Source organism: Pseudochaenichthys georgianus, chromosome 9, assembly GCF_902827115.2.
Source record: "Pseudochaenichthys georgianus chromosome 9, fPseGeo1.2, whole genome shotgun sequence".
In the NCBI taxonomy this organism is placed as follows: Eukaryota; Metazoa; Chordata; class Actinopteri; order Perciformes; family Channichthyidae; genus Pseudochaenichthys; species Pseudochaenichthys georgianus.
This window is the reverse complement of record NC_047511.1, coordinates 38022608-38041462: the sequence shown is the minus strand read 5'-3', so window position 1 is coordinate 38041462 and position 18855 is coordinate 38022608. Positions and strand designations below refer to the sequence as shown.

The 18855-nt window shown below is 41.8% G+C and overlaps 1 protein-coding gene across 1 annotated transcript in view; it reads right to left on the bottom strand.

The window, feature by feature from the left end:
• dnah10 (dynein axonemal heavy chain 10) overlaps positions 1-18855 on the bottom strand; it is a 39431-nt gene that overhangs the window by 13472 nt on the left and 7104 nt on the right. The window contains exons 18-50 of the mRNA XM_034091438.2: positions 18641-18797; positions 17583-18062; positions 16847-17005; positions 16643-16759; positions 16418-16520; positions 15296-15474; positions 15003-15214; positions 14722-14875; positions 14090-14323; positions 13888-14010; positions 13041-13274; positions 12714-12937; positions 11829-12098; positions 11567-11750; positions 11338-11472; positions 10465-10617; positions 10135-10323; positions 9677-9823; positions 7361-7552; positions 7092-7210; positions 6855-7013; positions 6628-6763; positions 6401-6523; positions 6182-6313; positions 5861-6077; positions 4862-4981; positions 4607-4752; positions 4374-4526; positions 2957-3217; positions 2707-2879; positions 2530-2623; positions 2190-2357; positions 1338-1526 (exon numbers count right to left, since the gene is read on the bottom strand). Coding sequence (XP_033947329.1) covers positions 1338-1526; positions 2190-2357; positions 2530-2623; positions 2707-2879; positions 2957-3217; positions 4374-4526; positions 4607-4752; positions 4862-4981; positions 5861-6077; positions 6182-6313; positions 6401-6523; positions 6628-6763; positions 6855-7013; positions 7092-7210; positions 7361-7552; positions 9677-9823; positions 10135-10323; positions 10465-10617; positions 11338-11472; positions 11567-11750; positions 11829-12098; positions 12714-12937; positions 13041-13274; positions 13888-14010; positions 14090-14323; positions 14722-14875; positions 15003-15214; positions 15296-15474; positions 16418-16520; positions 16643-16759; positions 16847-17005; positions 17583-18062; positions 18641-18797 — 5836 coding nt within the window. The remainder of the gene's footprint in view (positions 1-1337; positions 1527-2189; positions 2358-2529; positions 2624-2706; positions 2880-2956; positions 3218-4373; positions 4527-4606; positions 4753-4861; positions 4982-5860; positions 6078-6181; positions 6314-6400; positions 6524-6627; positions 6764-6854; positions 7014-7091; positions 7211-7360; positions 7553-9676; positions 9824-10134; positions 10324-10464; positions 10618-11337; positions 11473-11566; positions 11751-11828; positions 12099-12713; positions 12938-13040; positions 13275-13887; positions 14011-14089; positions 14324-14721; positions 14876-15002; positions 15215-15295; positions 15475-16417; positions 16521-16642; positions 16760-16846; positions 17006-17582; positions 18063-18640; positions 18798-18855) is intronic.

The following is an 18855-nucleotide window of genomic DNA, read 5'->3' as shown; positions in this document are numbered from 1 at the left end:
AATCTGAATGGCATGTTTTTTGAGGAGTAGCTGGAATATGAAATGATAAAAAAAATCTAATTACAAAGACACTTCAAGAAAACCACCTCACCGGGTCAAAAAAGACGCACTTATGCATCTAAGGGTTAAAGTGTAATCGTAAACCTAAAGCAGGGGTGGGGAACCTCCGGCCCCCGGGCCGTATACGGCCCGCGAGACCATTTGGTACGGCCCTCGAGGTAATTTATAAACACACGCAAAAAAGAAAAAAATGAAAGAAATCAAGACCGCAAAAAAATTCAACAAGCGAGTGCCTGTTTTTCCTGGCCAAGGTCAGGGTCCTTGAACACAACACGAGCCTAACGTGTCATCACGTGGTATGTCTCGTCTGACAGGGGCTCTGACAGGGGTGCAGTGCTGACGGAGAGCACCAGAACACCGCTCCGGCACTTCCAAAAAGTGCAGTAGCCTACCCATAAGGAGCCGTACACATGCCGCAGTTGTTGCGTGGTTGTGTCTTTAGTTGAAAGCCCAGTGGCGATCTGTTCATGACTGTCATACTGATCATACAGTCAATAACTTTGTTGTTATTAGCATCTGGTTAGCTAGCTATGCTAACGAATATAAGAAGCTTTTTCTCCAACCAGTGAGGTAAAGGCACATCTTTATATGATCATTATTATAAAAAAATAAGATAATAAAGTAAACAGGTATAAAATACTATATAACAGTAAAAAAAAGTTGTTATTAATAAACAAGAATACAGTTTGAAAGGGGAGTGATTTGTAAAATGTCCATAAAGAAAAAGTAAATCTGTTTACAGTTCTGTTTCATATGGGTGTTGAGAGATGTATCCATAGATCTCCTAATGTTGTTCTCAAACTGCACCAGATTGATGCTTTTAGCTTCAACATTTAAAAAAAAATATTCCCGGGGGAGCATACCCCCCGGACCCCCCTAGAGGAGGTTAGGTCCCCCCCCACACTTAAATCATGTCCACATGGATAGGAAACTAAATACATTTGCACACATCTTGTGTCCATATCTTTCTGTTTGGGTGGTCATGCCACAACCGTGCACGCGCACGCATCATCATGGTAAGATATCTGGATTAAGAGGTTGCTTTTTCTTTGCACAGCATGAAAGAAAGGCCAAATGAATGGGCTGTGATTTTAGTTTTTTTAAGCAGAGGTCAATAATTTGTACGGCCCTCGGAGGATGTTGAAAAAATTGAAATGGCCCTTGAGAGGAAAAAGGTTCCCCACCCCTGGCCTAAAGGAAGGACAATTTGATCTATTTTCGTCATAGACAATGATTTGCCCTTCACGACACTCGTCGTGGTTCTTGGGTTTTTCTACCTCACATCCTGCGGTGTAGGCGGCGAGCTTGGTAAGGGACTGCTTGCCGGAGCCCCCCACCCCAACAAGCAGGGCATGGCCCCGGTCAATCCGGATGATGCGGTGCACGCGGGTCAGATGTTCCAAGGCATCCACAAACAGTACGAGGTTCATCCTCGACTTGTTCTCATTATACTCCTCAAGGATTTCCTGCACAAACATTGTGGTCCTTCAGTATTATTGAAGACAGATAATGGCAGGAATTCATTCTTAGAAATTGTTGTAATATGACACACTTAGACAAGGCAAGTTTATTTATATAGCACTTTTCAGCACGCCACAATTCAAAGTGCTTTACAAAACTAATAAAAATACTTTTTAGGAATAAATACAGAAAAACACATTATATATATATATGGCATTTTACAACAGGCATTACAAAGCAAAGATAATAAAATAAACACAACAGGTATACAATACATGTTTAAATGGCATCCTGCAGTGCGCATATGATCAGCTCAATTAAAAGCAGCGGCAAAGAGATATGTTTTCAGTCTCGATTTAAAAATAGTAAGAGTTTCTGCAGACGTGCATGATTTGGGAAGTTTGTTCCAGAGTGTCGGGGCATAATAGCTAAACGCTGCCTCTCCATGTTTTGTTTTTACTCTCGGAACCGATAGCAGACCCGTCCCAGAAGACCTGAGGCACCATGATGGTTCGTAATTATGTAGGAGTTCAACAATATACTTTGGTCCTAAACCATGTAATGATTTAAAAACTAGCAATAGTACTTGCACTTAGATTACCAAAATAAAACTAGACTGAAACCCTAACCCATTGCTATTAGTAAGACAGTTAATAACTTGATAATACCTGAAACAGGGCTTTTGACGCATCATAGTCCTGTATGTCCTCATAGACCCTGGGTTCATTATCACTGAGGGCTGTCCTGTAGTCTCCAAAAATAATTGGGTCCCTCATGATTGACTCCATGTCGGACTTAAAATGCTCCTCAATCAGATTCTTTATGTGGCCTTGGACCTGGTGATGAATAACACATGTTGGTAAAGGTAGCTAGATGACAACACTTCAAAACTATTCTGTTTCCAGTAGAGGAGCCTACATATGTAATTAGATTAAAAGGAGCAGTTGTTGTTTTTCAAAGCAGCAGAATCTACAGTAAATATGTACTACTCTTATTAACAATAATTACCAAGGCTTTGTCATTTTCATCAATGAGTCTGTCATGGAAGATTCTCAGGCATTCATTCCTCCAGACACGCACAAATTGGTTGACAGTCAAAAACCTATCAGAAAGAAATCAGGTGAAGCGATTACATTACGAAACATACACTTCTAACAAAGCCTAATTGAATGTGGTAGATCACACCTGTCAGGTTTGGTGAGGGTCAGCCCATTGTAGACCCTGGACAGGTCCCTCAGGTTGAAGATGTAGTGGAACTTGGAGGGAGTGGGGGGCAGATCTTTGATGATGTTGCTGTACAACTCCAGTGTGCACAAGGTGACTTTATCACAAACCTTCTGTATGGCGTCTTCAAATTCCTGAAACATTGTCCAAGTTTATAAAATCTGATGATTAAGATTCTGACATGAATTTAAATGGAAAGAGAACTACTCACTCTGGTGTGGCCTTTGATAATGGAAGCGTAGATAAGCTGGAGAGACTCCACTGCAGGGAAGGGGATGTTGAAGACACTGAAGAGCGAGACGAAGCGGGGGTCCACCTCGTTCCTCCCCCCTCCTGCCTTCCCCATGGACGCAATAAAACCAAGGTCCTTGAGGGTCTTGTGGTTAAGATCCTTCCCTCTGTCATACATGCCTCCTCGGTCCAATAACAGCCTCAGCAGTGCGATAGGCTGTTGCGTGCCGTAGCTATCCACCTGGACGAGCATGCGATACATTATTACACGGCTTAGTTGAATACTCGATTCTGATTGGTCTGTTATGGCAGATTCCTTATTACAGCATATTTCTCGCTTATTCATTAAGGTGACACAGGTCAGAGAGGCCTCATCGTCTCCTCCGCAATTATTAGGGGTGAGCGGAAGTACAAAGAGGCCGATTCGATTATAATCATCAACAGTAGATTCATATGTTAGACGTGTTGAGATGATCTATGGACGGTGTGGCAATGGGCAATCAGCTGAAGTCTTCACCAGCAGTTGTACACATTAGCATGTGTGGTAGCTGCTAAATAAGGTCATGAAATCTGGGATCATGTAAAACTCAGAGGATGCAACATATATGACTGTATAAGGTTTGAACATCTCTGCCACGTTCAAGTGTATGTTCGTGTATTGTATAAAGCACATGAGATATTTCTTGTCTGGGGGCATTTCTGCGATTGGTTGCTGAGAAGCAAGGTAAATGTTTCCCCATTATTATTTGTTTGTTGCGCAACTGAATAATAATTAATCTCAACCATATTTGTGTTTGTGTTTTATTGATCTCTCTCTGTGTTAACATTTAAGGTTGGTGAGCCTTAAATTGCACTAACAGGTCATTTCGGACATTTCAGAGGTTGTTAATAGTCGATAACACACCGCTGCTAAGCATAACATCACCGTTGGAGGATCAAGGGAGAGAAGTAAAGAGGTTAAAAGACAGAGCGTTAGTCGTCAGATAAATCAGCAGAAGAAGGCAGACAGGAAGTACAGGAGCATGGTATGGGCTCTGGCAGTGTTTAAGGACTTGTTAGAGGAAAATAAACTGTGAACAGACTTGGACAGCTACAGAAAACATTGATCAGTGCCGCCGTCATCCGAAATTGTTATTGCCGCAGTTTCAGCCGCAGTTACGTTTTTTTTTCTTCCGGAAGCTATACGATAATTTTCAAGCCAATAACTTCATTTTAATTAATATTGGGATTCAAGTCGTTAGTGTAGTATGTGGTCGTGTAATAAGCGGGATAATGTGCAGCAAGGCAGTCATTATCGAAAAAAGAACAATAACCGCCTCGCTGCACATTATCCCTAACATAATATCAAGCATACACGGGCTGTCACAGTGAAGGAGCTGAGAGCCTGGAGGATGTACCTTAGGCATATTCATGTCATCTATGAGGACCAGCAGTCTCTTCCCCATAGTAGGCCCATAGATCTCTTTGGTTCTTTTCTCCACATTGGCCTCCAGGTTCCTCTGCAGGTCCATGGAAGTCGTTCTGGATGATAGGTTGATGATCAGAGTAATCTAGAAACAGATGGTAAGAAATTAACTCCCCTCAAGTGACAGAAGAAATTAGCAAACTTGAGGTTAGAGAGGGACATTACAATTCTGTCTGCATTGAGGTTCTTCATGAAGTTATGGATGGTGGCAGTCTTGGAAGTGCCCGACTCTCCGACCAGCAGCACCGGCCTCTTTATCTTCACCATCTGTTCCAGGATCCAGCTGGCTCTCGTGGTGTCGATAGTTGGTACTTAAGCAAAGATGAAGGATCAGTTCATTAAAGTCGAAGAAAGGGCTTCGGAGGGCCTACAGGTTTAAACCATGTGTATGAATGCAGTCGCTTGGTTTTTGCTCTTTACCTAGAATATCAGCAAACTTCATCTCAGGGTTGTGAATGTATTTTGGGACCAGAGAACTCCAGGTAACCCACTTCTGCTGTGTTCCATCAAAATGGAAATCATACAGGGTTGGGAGATAGCCTATATGGATTCAGAAAATGTGTGATTAACAAAAGGATAGAAAAGTGACATGATAAAACATCCTTATAAATGTGGGTAAATAATAATATCAAAAATATATAACTGTTTTTTTCTCATCATGATATCTATTCATTCTACAGAAACCATGTTGATAGATTGTTCTACAGTAAGTGCATGCAATGATATATAAAATGATGTACTTTTTCATAAAAGACCATCCTTATATATCTACTCTAGTTATATCTTCCACCCTTATTCTATAGTATACGATATAACATGTTATCCACCATCAACTATAACCTTAAAGTCCCATGTCATGCTTTTCCGGTTATCACCCGTCCCCTTGTGTGCTATGAAGGTTGTTATGCATGTAGACGGTCTGCAGAGTCACAAACCCTCAAAGTACACCCTGTAGCGAGTACAACTCTAACACAGAAAAGACCTGTCTATGTCCCAGAACGCCTCGTTGGAGATTTCTACGTATTTGGGGTATAGTGACGTAAGGTAACGTCCGCGGAGCCGTTACGTTTGGACGCGGATTTCCTCACACACACACAGCACACTCTGGGCACACACACAAACTCCCCGCCAGGCTGCGGGTGTGTGTGTGTGTGTTTCGGGCTGGGTTTCGCTGTGTCTCGCTGTCTCGCAGACGGCCACTGGGCTCACAGCCGTTTAGGACAGAGTGAATACACTATACAGAGATGCTGTATGAGAAACCAATGAGATTTTAGAAAATTGCACAATATAAATGTATTTTAGTAGACCTCAACAATGGACTTATGATCAGTAGAAATGGCCATGACATGGGACCTTTAAAAAATGTTTTAATGGGTGATCTTAATATTGTTTTCCATTTAGTCCACATTCATGATGTACCTGGGATCTCACCCGGCCCAGCCAGGGCCTTCTCATCATGCACTGTGCTGAGACACGAGAGTTTTTTGATGAACTCATCAAACTTGATCCTGCTGCTCTCCATCAACGTGGCCCCCAGTGAGCAGTACAGAGCTTCCAGGAAGTAACACTCCAGTACTTCAGCAGTGAAACTCTCACTCTCAAGCAGTGCATCCAGTGTCAAGCACAGCTGAGTTACCTGAACACACGGACAAGAAGTCAACCATAGACTTATTTATCTGCATGCATAGATACAACAACACTGGTAATGGAGAACATTCTGCATGAATGAGATTGACCTACCATGTTCAGATCTGTCTGAGGGACAACATTCTTCAGTTTCTGGCCCTGTTTGCCATTAACAATACCTTCCACAATCATTTCAATAGAGCTGTGCACATACTTCTCAAACAGTTGGTTGAGCACTTTTTGTTCCTAGATGAAAAACAAATAACATTGCTGAGATACCATCAAGTGATACACATGTGCACGTTTTAGATATGGTGCATATGTTTTGTTCACCTCGTCAGTTCTGTCGATTACCCATCTCTGCCAGTATGGGGTGTAACGGAGATTTTTGGGGTCAACGAAAACCATCCCACAGCGGGAAACAGTAGCAGGGGAAGCATACTGCAGATCTCCAACCTGTGGTGACGAGGTTTCCTCACATTATTGATCTGAGTGTTGCTTTGCAGTCAATTGTAAGTAAAGGTTTTTTTGCTGACAGCCATCTTCAAAGTGAGACAAACCTCGAAAACCATAGCACAGTGATTCTGTAAACGTATCCGCTCTCCATTAGCTAGTGTAAGGATCTTGTTGTCGTCCATCACTGAGTTCATATTCTCGACCCACAGAGCATCCACGTCGCCATCGAACAGGATGTACCTGTGAGGCAGAGTTCATATAGTATGAATGAGAGGTGTAACTTGCACCCTGCACATTTTAACAAACTGCTAACACTTCTCTGTTTGTTTACCTTCGCTCCTTTTTGTCAGTAGGCCTGTTGATGTCCCGGAAGATGTTGGATAAGATCCCGTCAGTCCAGTCTCGAGTCTCAGGGTCCAGAATACCGTAAAGTTCAATGACACTCATGGCTTTAGGGTTCAGGGGATAAATCTTGGTGTGGTTTCCCAATCTGATGATGAGTGAAAATAAATATCACTATTGTTCACACAAAAGATCAGGAAGGTGATGTAAACCAATGTGAACTGACTTGGTCTGAGCTTGACACAATGTGCTAATCACAACCGATTTCCCTCCGCCTGTGGGGCCCACAATCATCGTAGTGTGTCTCGTCATCATCGTCTCGTACATCTGCACCACTTTATCCACCTGAAACCACGACAGCATGAAGAACAGGGTGAATCATTATCCAAACACTCACATGCCCAAATACATATTTGCCAATGTAACTACACAGTCTTTAACTTGTGTAAGAGAGTCTGTATATCAAAGAATAAAAAGTAGACCCAGATGAGTAACCTGGTTTGGCAGCATGACGTATTTGTGCTCTTCCAGGATCCCTTCCACGGCATCATTGAAGTTTGGATAGCGAACCCGAGGGCAGTCCAGCCCAGGGAACAGATCTGAGATCAGCCCGAGGAACAGAGGCACGTCCTCAAACACAAACTTTGGAAGGTTCATGTCCCTGAGAGCACGCATCAAAACCACGTCCTGTGGAGAGGGTAGAATACAACAATGCCTACATGAATTGTCCATTTCAAATTAACAAAATAAAATCAATTGAAAATCTGTCATATCAAATGAACCTATTCTTTTTTCATTAACAATCTCAAACATAATCACAATTTTAGATCGTAGATCACTTGTTTAACCTCTTTTCATGTTTCTTAAACCTTCGGCGCTTAAGTTTATTAACGTAGACTTGTATTTTCTTAACATGGGGCTAAGGGATGGTCATTTATCTAGTGTTGAGATCTTCATAGTATGTTGAATACTTAAAACGAAAGTTAATTATAATCAAGTATAATCAATTATATTCTTGTATGTATTCACAATGAAAATGTTTCATATGTTATGTTTTTCTATATTTACAGTATAAACCAAGTGGTTTGTTAAGTTGAGTGTAAGGCCTATAATGATTTATGGGTGTCACTGATAAGGGAGGAGGCAGTTTCTTCCCTCTCCTCTCACAGCAGTACACAGGGAGGGGGGCTCCTGACTTAAGGAGAAATACATTGAGGCCCCAAAAAGGTGGTTATGTCATAGCCGAGAGTCATGTCCTTTTTACACAAACATCATAGGAAGGTGTGTCTTATGCCATAGCCAATAGAATATGTCTGGTCATGTCCAGTCCTGTACATCAGAGGCCATGCCCCAGTTTTCACAAATATGGGTATAGAGGAGGTGTCTTTAGGTTTCTATATCCTGTTGTTGAGCATAAAGACACTGGCAGAGAGGGAGGAACTTTCTTTTTGGGAGAGAGCGAGAGAGAGAGAGAGAGGGAGAGAGCGAGAGAGAGAGCGAGAGAGAGAGAGAGAGAGAGAGAGAGAGAGAGAGAGAGAGAGAGAGAGAGAGAGAGAGAGAGAGAGAGGGGTTCCCCTGGTATGCTCTCTCTCGGTAAGCTCTGTCCCTCAAAGCTGGGTTAATAGCTCTCGGTAAGATTCTCTCAGACTTGGTAAATATCTCTCAAATGTCTTGGTTGAATGCTGAGTGAACTACTTTGTGAAATGAGTGGAATGAATTGAGATGTGTTTGTGAATATTAGGCCCGCCAGCTGTGAGGAATCTTCCTCCGAATTCATGCGGATAGGTATGGGTTTTTGAATGTTAGTACCCGCCATCTGTGTCGGAAAAAAGGTATGAAATTGATTGGGTGAAAATGAAAGTTTGAATGTGCTTTTTATTAACACCGGTCTTTTAAGAGGAAATGCCTCTAAATTATATCAGGAGATTTAAAAATCACAAACTGAATTGGGCAGTTGAAATTAAAATGTTGGTAATAAATGTAAAAACTGTGAATTGAAGTTTCATATTAGAACATGATCACAGCATGATAGGTTTAGTATGATTATAATGTTGTAAAGAGAGAAGGTAAAAACCCTGTATTAGTTTGGACCTATTTTTCTTCAAATAAACTGATCCCACCTTTTGGACTGGGACAACTTAAAAGACATCTGCGCTCTCCTCTCCTGCTTCAAAGGTAAGATTGCACCCTGCCACACTCACACTTAGGTAGGGCCACACCTCATTTACTGATATCAAAATCCTTCGGGATCGCTTAAACACATTTAAGAGAGTTGTCTGAATTGAAACAGCAGTTAATTGAACCTGGTTCTTCGGGGAGTTAATAGAGGTGAGATATTGCTGACGTTGGTGGATCTGAGCCAAGCAGTAAACTTACATAGACTCAATAACTTCGGTTAGGTCAATTAGTAGGTCTGAGTAATTTCCCGGAATAAATTATCATCCCTCACCGACTCTTACACTAGTCAGGTATTAATCCAGACTGAAACCTTTAATAAAGCACTTTGAAACCAGAGTTATTGCTTTCTTTTGTAAGATGCTTGGAAGACACTAAAGCTGCCTTCACATGATAAGCGGTAATAACCAACAACAGTAACGTCAGCGCAGAGTCATTTTACCGCATGTCATGTGACGGCAGCTTAAAAAGACCTCATCTGAACCTTGCATCGGGCAATCTATACCATATATCATTTTCCCAACAGAAATAAAGCATCAGTGTATACCTGAAGGATGACAATCGAATAAATAAGCAGTTCCGTATTGAAAATGAGCCTAAAGTTAATGTGAGAATATTAAATAATTGTGTTAGTACCTCACTGAGATGTGGAGAGCCTCTCTTCAGCTCTCCTGCCATCACCAAGACAGACTTCAGAGCTCGCAGGCCAAAGTCATAATGAGACTGCTTGGACAGCTGCTCACGGGCCAGCTTATACAGCACTGTCATCTTCTTTGCCAGCACCTGAATCGAACAAGTGTAGAGAGCGACAAACCGTTTTCAGTCTAGAGAGTAATATTGTCTTTCTAGTCTTAAAATGATCACATGTTACATGTTTTAGTCACTATTAATGATCCTTGCATTTTATATCATATAAGCATACATTACTCATATACCTACTAACAATGTAATCTGTGTGTGTGTGTGTGTGTGTGTGTGTGTGTGTGTGTGTGTGTGTGTGTGTGTGTGTGTGTGTGTGTGTGTGTGTGTGTGTGTGTGTGTGTGTGTGTGTGTGTGTGTGTGTGTGTGTGTGCGTGTGTGTGTGTGTCCTTCACCTTGGCCAATAAGAAGCCCTCAGAGAAGAGCATGATCTCACAAATCTGCTGCAGGTCAGGCACAATGACCACCACCGGTCTGAACAGGGCTTTCACTGATTCTGGCAGCTCCGTGCGTCCTGCATACCCTGGGTTCATGGTGATGAAGATCCCCATGCGACCGTCCAGGCTGATCTCCTGCCCCTCGAACTGATGGAATAGAGTTCAACAACTGTGTGTAGGCTAAATAAGCAAGTTAGTAAAAATGTCAAAGAACCTTCTCTGTGAAACATTCAGGAACTTCTTTTCAGTGTATTCATAACTGGTCGTGCATAACTACAACAGACTTACATGAAACCTTGTCAGGTGCAGAATGAGAGCTTTGCGGATAGTCTGGATTTGGGAGGAGATAACTGACAGCACTGAGGCATCGATGCGATTGAACTCATCGAAGCAACCCCACGCTCCACACTGGGCAAGGCCAGAGAAGATCTTACCCATAGCCTGAGAACCAAGAGGAGAGGATTCACAGATTTTAGTGTCATATTAAGCTACAGTGTAACGTGGGTCGCAGGTTCCTCAAACAATGGAATGGAGTTTATGGAAAAAAGCTAGTGACAAATAAAAAGTGTGACTGCTTTGTCCAGCAGAGAGTGCAACAGAGTTAAGTTTTCACACTCAACAGACCATAACAAGTAGAGATGAGACGATGCAATTGAGCAGATTGATACAATTCACGTGCAAAGAAGCTTGATCATTTACATTTTACACGAGTACAATCATTTTATGGTATTTTCTATTTGTGACATTTTGGTTGCCGTTAAGAGTGCCACAGTGACGCGTCCTAAAACGCGGAAGTAAGTTAGCATTTTACCTCTGTGGTACAGTAGACACAAATTGAAGAGACAGATCACGTTTTGTTCAACCGGATAATCTCCACATGTCTACCCTACTTTTATAATTTTTGAAACATAAATCTAATCGATAGATTTATGATTTAGGGCGCCTCACTGTGGCACTCTGTTGTCTCAAACATTGTTCTTCTATAAAAATATGTGTTTAATAATTTGAGACATTATTTTTCCTTAGCGCAAAAACATCAGGAAATAACTTAATAACCTTAGGTGAATTATAGTGTAAAGAATGGATGTCTTATCTAAGGGAAAGGTCAGGGAACAGGTTTAAGTCACTTCTCAGCAGCTGTTTACTCTTCAAGCTTCTCACCATGTGGTCCATGCCCTCCCCACAGTTGGTCACCACACAGAGCAGGCCCAAAGCCTTGGCCAGGTCTTTGGTGGACTCTGTCTTCCCTGTACCAGCCGGTCCAGCAGGAGCTCCACCCAGGTACATGGAGAGGGCCTGTATTACAAATAAACACCCACATACAGACATCACAAGCTGACAATATACACGTTTCTGCTTGGGTGATACAAATGTGGAAAGCTTCTCAGACCTGCGTGAGGGTGAGGTAAATACGGTCTGTCAGTGGGGTTATAACCAATCGTCCGTTTAACCCCATGTATTCGTAGCCGTAAGAGAACGACGCACTGCACTGACGCACAAATAGGTTGTCGTGTTTCTTGACCCAGTAGAATCTCAGTTGGCTTTCCCACTCAAACTCCTGTGCGTCCATTATACTGGAAAGAGAATAACATTGTAATATAAGTTCACCTACACATTACTTACGCTGACATGTGTGATGAGAAAAACAATACCTGTTTTGTACAAAGCTGTCTACGATGTCTCTTGCATGGACATCGATGATGAGGACAGTGTTTATCTTTCGCCTGTCATTTGTCTTCATAGGTTGTGTAATGCGTTTGACCAACTCATTAATCTGCTTGTGCATTTTGATAGCATAGGTCTTCAGTGCGTTCTTCTCTCCTTTCTTCACACTTTTAAAGACGTCCTCGACCTCCCAGGTCCACCACACTTGACTTGCAGCCAGCACCACCATTCCCTGGTACAGCATCATCCATTCCACCCTGAGAGACGAGGAAACCACACATTTACCGTGTACTCCAGGGCTATTCAATTGGCGGCCCCTGTGTGATATTTACTGGCCCTTTGAGTATAATGTTAAAAAGTCATCTACTTCTTGAATTTCTTTTTTGAAGAAATGTTTTGTAGGCACTCTGCCTTTATTCCAGAGAGGGTGTTAGATTGAGAGATAGAGGGGCAGACATTGCCTGAAAACTTCGGTGGGCTTGGGTTTCGAACCCACCTAGCTACTGAAGTGTCAACTCCTGTCATTGATTGCATCTCTGCGTGAATGATTAGATAATTTCACCTAAATTAAATCAAATTAAATGATGGTTAAATAGCTTCACATGTAGGCCTACTGAGTTCTGAACTTGCCATTTAGATCTATAAAGGCCTTGGGTCTGTGTTGTTTGATTTAATTAAACACAATATATGCACTCCACTATGCTGTTGTAGTATTTACTGTATCTGAAGCTCTTAATAGGATTGCTCATATTTCAAGCCATCTTTTTCCCAGCCCCTTGCTTTGGATCATTTTCATCAACCGGCCCCATTCCAAACTAATTGAATAGCCCTGGTGTACTCATTGCCCACACGATTGTAGCATCCACACACACCTGCTCATGTCCGCACAGTAGCGGAAGATTGCCTCCTTGGTGATGAGTCTATTGGTCCTCCTCATCTCCAGAAGAATTCCTGTCATCCACTCCTCCACACTCCCGTCCACCGGGACAGCTTTTCTCAGCTCCATCAGCTCACCCTCTGCAGACACCATGGCTGCGGCGACTGTCTCCTCATCACCTTCCACATCAAATCTCAGAGATGCTATGTTGTCATACATCTTGTGGAATATAGAAAATAAAAACATTGAGGAAATGTTGCACAAACAGTGATTGTCGGTTCTGTTTTAATCCCTCACTGCTTTGTCTGTAGTGGTGTCATACCTTTATGATGTGCTCCTGGACACAGGAAGGGTCACTACTTCCCAGAATGCTGAGCAGTTCATCATCCGAGATGAAGAAGAAGCGAGGAAAAGCGTTCCTCTTGGAGTCCAGGTAGTCATTTAGACTCTTCTGGCACCTCTCTAGATCGTCACTGAGGGTTTGCAGGTATGTCAGCCGGTTGGGAACCAGGCAGCAGCGCTTAATGTTTGGACCCTTCACTGTGTCACTCATTATCTACAAAGAGAATTAATGGGATGGATATTATATTTGAGATTTCCAGTTATAGTCTTTGTGGGGGAAACTTCTGAAGCAAGACGACTCAAGAGGCACGAGGAGAGCTGGAGCTTTGGTGGCAAACACTGACGGTTTATTTGGAGTTACGGACGGAGAATTGACAAGACAGGTGGTGTGTCACGAGTTGACACAGCGGTTGCCAAACCAATTCTGAAGACCTCTTCTGCAGCTCGAGGTTTTAACTAGTTCGGAGTGTAACAATCAACATTCTTCATCAGTGAGACTAAAGCAATATGGACCCTGAATCTAACTAGAGCACTCGTCAATAGAAAAGAATGTGCGCCAGGGAACCTTCGTCCCTGAACAGTGAACTACCTCATGGCGGCTTGTGCTCGGTCATAGACTGGCAACAACAATGCGCCCAAGCTGCTCCTCCTTAAGAGAGATAGCAGCAATACCCAAGGCCGTGGAACCATGCCATGGGAAAAGAGGCGGTAAAGAGAGAAAACGATTAACTGTGTCGAAGGTTGAATACCTAAGCAAATTATTCCCTAACAGTCTTTTGTTTCCAGTTTCCATCAGAAAATATTATGCATTATTTTGCAACTCTTACTTCTTTAAACTTTTTGTCGATGTTATCAAATTTCTTTGCTTCCTCTGGTAACTGCGTGCTGATGTCTCCACCAACGAATATGCTCTCCAGGTACATCCATTTTCGTTGCACAATCATCCAAACCTGTGCAAGAAATATATTTTCAGAAAGGATTTTATGGATTCGTTCAAGTTTGATGGGAGATTTGGCCACTTTCACTGACCTCTATGGTCTCACTGATAAGGGATAGATCTTTTTCCCATTGTTGTATGGTGCCAAGGAAAGGTCCAACAAATCGGCTGCCCGCCATGCTCTGTAAGTTCATGGCATCGTTGTCCACATTCAGCATGATCTCTTCCACTGCACCCAGAACAGAACCACGTTCCTGCGTGCCTTTGAAATAGGGTATCACGCTGAACTTCATGTTCTCCCAGGTCATGACCACCTCCTTCACTCCCTGGAAGCACCAAGACACACAGGGATAGTTTTATTACAACTTTCGTGACTTCTCTGCAGTGGCGAGCCGTGACTTTTATACCTAGCTTCTTTCATTTAACCCTTCACATTCCAACAGAAACTGAATAGGCAGATTCGAAGGATTTATTTCTTTGGAAATGTTATTTGAAATACAATTATTCAAAAGAATCAAGTTATTTTGGTAAAAACTAATGAAAAATATAACTACATTTTTTTTTTAAAGAATATTAAAAATATTTATGTTTTTAAATATTATTTTGTAGAGTATCTTAGGCCCTCAGAGAGGGTCTAGAGGGCCCTGACAGCTTGCCAATGCTTCTCTGATAAAGTGATGCAACTTTTCAATAAGTCGCATTTGAGATAAGAGCAGGAGCTTACCTTCTCAATACTGAGCTCTTTTACAGCAGAGGTGACAATATCACCTATGACATTTGCGTGTTTGTGCAACTCCATAGCAAACATGTTCTCAAGAGTGAAGCTGTCGTTCATCTCAAAGCTGGTGCCTGTCCTGTCCATCAGTTCCTTCCAGTGTCTGTGGCCAAAAATATAAGACTCGTTATCAGCAAAGTATGTACATTATCAATACTTAATACTTTACTCCCTTCATGTTTTTGGTGTCACATTTATTCAAGGTTTTTGGTGTCGATCTTCAGACTGACCTGTCTCTGAGAGCCTCATTCTTCAAGTCCAGGAGAAGAGGCAGGGACTCTCTAAACTCCTTCATGCGCCCCTCCAGGAAGAAGGCCACAGGTAACGCCCGCACATCTTTAGACAGCTGCCTCAAGCTTTTGATAAATCCCTCAACACCCTCCTGTAGCGTCTGGATGTTTAAATCGATCCACAACATATGCGACCACTCCGCCTTTGCGTCCTAAAAGATTAAAGGATGAACACTTGAAAGACTCCTAACAGAACGATGTGTAGAGTGTCCCAATTTGAAACCCTGTCCTACCTGTTGAGTTGTATAGACCCTATATATCTGTCTCAGGCCCTCCATGTCTCTCTGCATGCTAATGACATCTGGGTACACAGTGACTGGCAGGTCCAACAGCTTTTCAGCATTAGCTAGCTCCTGTCGTCCAGCCACTATCTTAGCCAGGTCTTTTTCATAGGTTCCCATTACGGTCAGTCCTGAGAAAAACAAAAAAGAGAGACTGTTTCCTCAACTAGATTTGGAAATGTAACGGCATACTACACACAGGGTATATGCAGGAATCCTGAAGTCAAATGTAATACCTATTAAGGCCTTTTTTAAGACCCTTTCCATACATTTTTAGACCTCATCGCCACTTCGAGTTTTAACCGGTTACCTTGGCGACACACTTGACCTCACATTGACTACATACAGTATTGATTGTCCTTCCTCCTTATCTTCCAACCATTTGGATGCAAGCTTGCATTTCCCCATAACGATGTTGTAACAACCGGCGTAAACGGACCTTCGTGCGCTATCAAGCAGTGAGCGCGCGATGTCCTGTTCAGATGACGTCAAATCCAACGGGATGCCACTACACAGAATCACACTACACACCTATACGCCATGATTACACTCAGGCAAACTGTAGAATACAACCTCTTTGGACAATGTATATACTTATTGAAAACAAGATACAAAATGTTATACCTTGAAAAATGCCGTTTAATACCTTTTAATACTTTTTAAGACCCCGCGGACACCAGGTTTAGTGAAAACAAAGAGAAAAAAGACATGAATGAAATGACTGAAAAGCAGTTCTTTAAAGGTGATTTAGAGACGTAATTAAAGACCAAACTGTTTAAAGTCCAGATTACATTTTTTTTACATTACATGTTACTTGTTAGACGCTCTTATCCAAAGCGACTTATATACTCAGTACTGTGGGCAATCCCCACAGGAGCAATTTGGGGTGAAGTGTCTTGCCCAGGGGCACAACGACATGCAGTGGGGTTTGAACCGGTGCTCCCTTGATCCGAACACCAACGCACTAACCCACTGCGCCACACACCTCCAGATCTCCTAAGGCATGGCTGCACCTCACCATATATTATTGCTTTGAATAAAAAAACTAAAGGCAGGGATCACGTGCACAGGTACCTTTCTCCAAATCATCTCCCACAGCTCCAGGACCATGCATGTTAAAGCTCTCAGCAAAGATAGACAACTCCTGCGTGAACTCTCCAATCTTGTCCTTTGTAGTCTTTGAGTGTAAGGGAAGGGAGAATAGTAAGATAATTTCAAATACATTTCAAAATACCAATACAAATAAAACAATGCTTTGAATGTTGTGTTAAAGCTGAATGTGGGAGTTTGATGTCTTACCTGAACAAATGATGTCTTGACATCTGTCAGACTTCGATCCACCTGTTTAGATTCGTCAGACAGCTCTTTCCATATTTGGTCAATTTTTCCCACCAGCTCCAGTTCATCTTTCCCAACCTACAAAACACAGAACAGAAGATGTTCAACCAGGGAAACAATATCAACTTTCAATGGCTAATAATTCACAAATGAAACACACAGTACCTGCACTTTGTAAATGGCCAGTGTTCTGTAGCTCTCCTGGATATCAATGTATCTCAACTCAACATCTACAGACATGTCCCTGATGTCTGATATGGTGCCAAGGACAGACTTCAGCTCATCAAAAGAGTCAGGGCTTTGTTGTAGATTCTCAGAGAGTTCCTTTTGTAAACAGTCAAGAAAACATAGAGATGTACAGGGTTAAAGAAAAATGTTCACCAATGATTTTTAATGGCTTTTCCATGACCTTTACCTAATTTTCCATGACCAAAAAAATTACTCTTTCTCAGCGTACCACTGAAAATAGTTTATTTTAACATGGAACAGGAAAATAAGGTCTGCATATGAAACATGTTGTGCCTATCTAAAACAAATCAAATAGTAGGCTTACTAGCTCCTACAGGCTAAAGCTACTAAAATCTCTCACCAGCAAAATACCTCAGTTAAATGCCATTTCATGTTTCATTACTATACGATACAGTATTTATTATCATTAAAGTATTACTATTTCGGCAATTAGATCAGATATAAATTATATTTGATTCAACTTTAGTTACATTTCCATGACTTTTCCAAAACTTTGGGAAACATATTGTTTTCCATGACTTTTCCAGGGCCTAGAATTAGCATTTTGAATTTCCATGACTTTTCCAGGTTTTTAATGACCGTAAGAACCCTGGATGTAACACACGTAAAAATCCCTGTAAAACATATGAAACTGTGTAACATGATTCCTTACCCTGAGTTCATCTCTTAAGTTGAACATATCCTCCTTCACAGGCTTGTTGAGCAGGCTACCTAACGAATGGATCCAGGACTCGGCAGACTCCCGCAAAGTGTTAGCCAGAGGCTCCAGGTTTAAATGGATGACGTGCTCATTCCTAAACAGCGTCTCCTGCTTCACTTCCTGAATCATATCAGAATAGAAGTTCATCTTTTCGTCGTACCTGGCAAAGGATGGATTTTTTGCAGCGAACTTTTCGTTGGTGATGGTAATATTCTTCTCCCAAAGTGTCCGATAGCGTGTCCAGTGGACGAGGTGCTGTTCCACAGAGGAGAGCAGCCGCTGGATGTTCTGGTGAACCGCCAAGGCGCACTCATTTATCTGAGCATTTGGCCACACTTCTTTGCGGAAGCTAAATATCACCAGCTCATCCTCACCGTCCACACGTTGTGGCGGACACAGCTTGCAGGTCCCATGCATCCAACGCAGAAAATGCTGTAAAGCAACAATATGGACAGTATGAGTGTCATCATTAAATTACAGATTTTTTTTAAATGCAGTATATTTCAGGGTTCATACACTTTTTCACCAATGATTTTCAATGACTTGTCCATGACCTTTACCTAATTTTCCATGACCAAAAAAATTACTCTTTCTTAGCGGTACCACTGAAAAGGTTTATTTTAACATGGAACAGGAAAATAAGGTCTGCATATGAAACATGTTGTGCCTATCTAAAACAAATCAAATAATAGGCTTACTAGCACCTACACACTAAAGCAACTAAATCTCTCACCAGCAAAATACCTCGACAGTTAAATGCCATTTTACGTTTCATTACTATACAGTATTTATTATCATTATAGTATTACTATTTCGGCAATTAGATCAAATATAAATTATATTTGATGCAACTTTGGTTACATTTCCATGACTTTTCTAAAACTTTGGGAAAAATATTGTTTTCCATGACTTTTCCAGGGCCTGGAATTAGCATTTTGAATTTCCATGACTTTTCCAGGTTTTTAATGACCGTAAGAACCCTGGTATTTGGAGAATCCTGATGATCAAACCTTTGTGCTCTCGATACAGTCTTTAAGACATTTCTTCATCAGCAAGTAGATCTCTTTGCTTTGGGGCTGCGTCACAATCTTAGGGGCAGGCAGAATGGCATCAATTTGGAAAAGAGCGGTACTTCCCATCAGCACCACGTTAAAGGACTGGAGATTACTAAATGTGAACAAGAAGGATAGAACAGTGGTCGAGACATATATTTTTGCCCTGTATG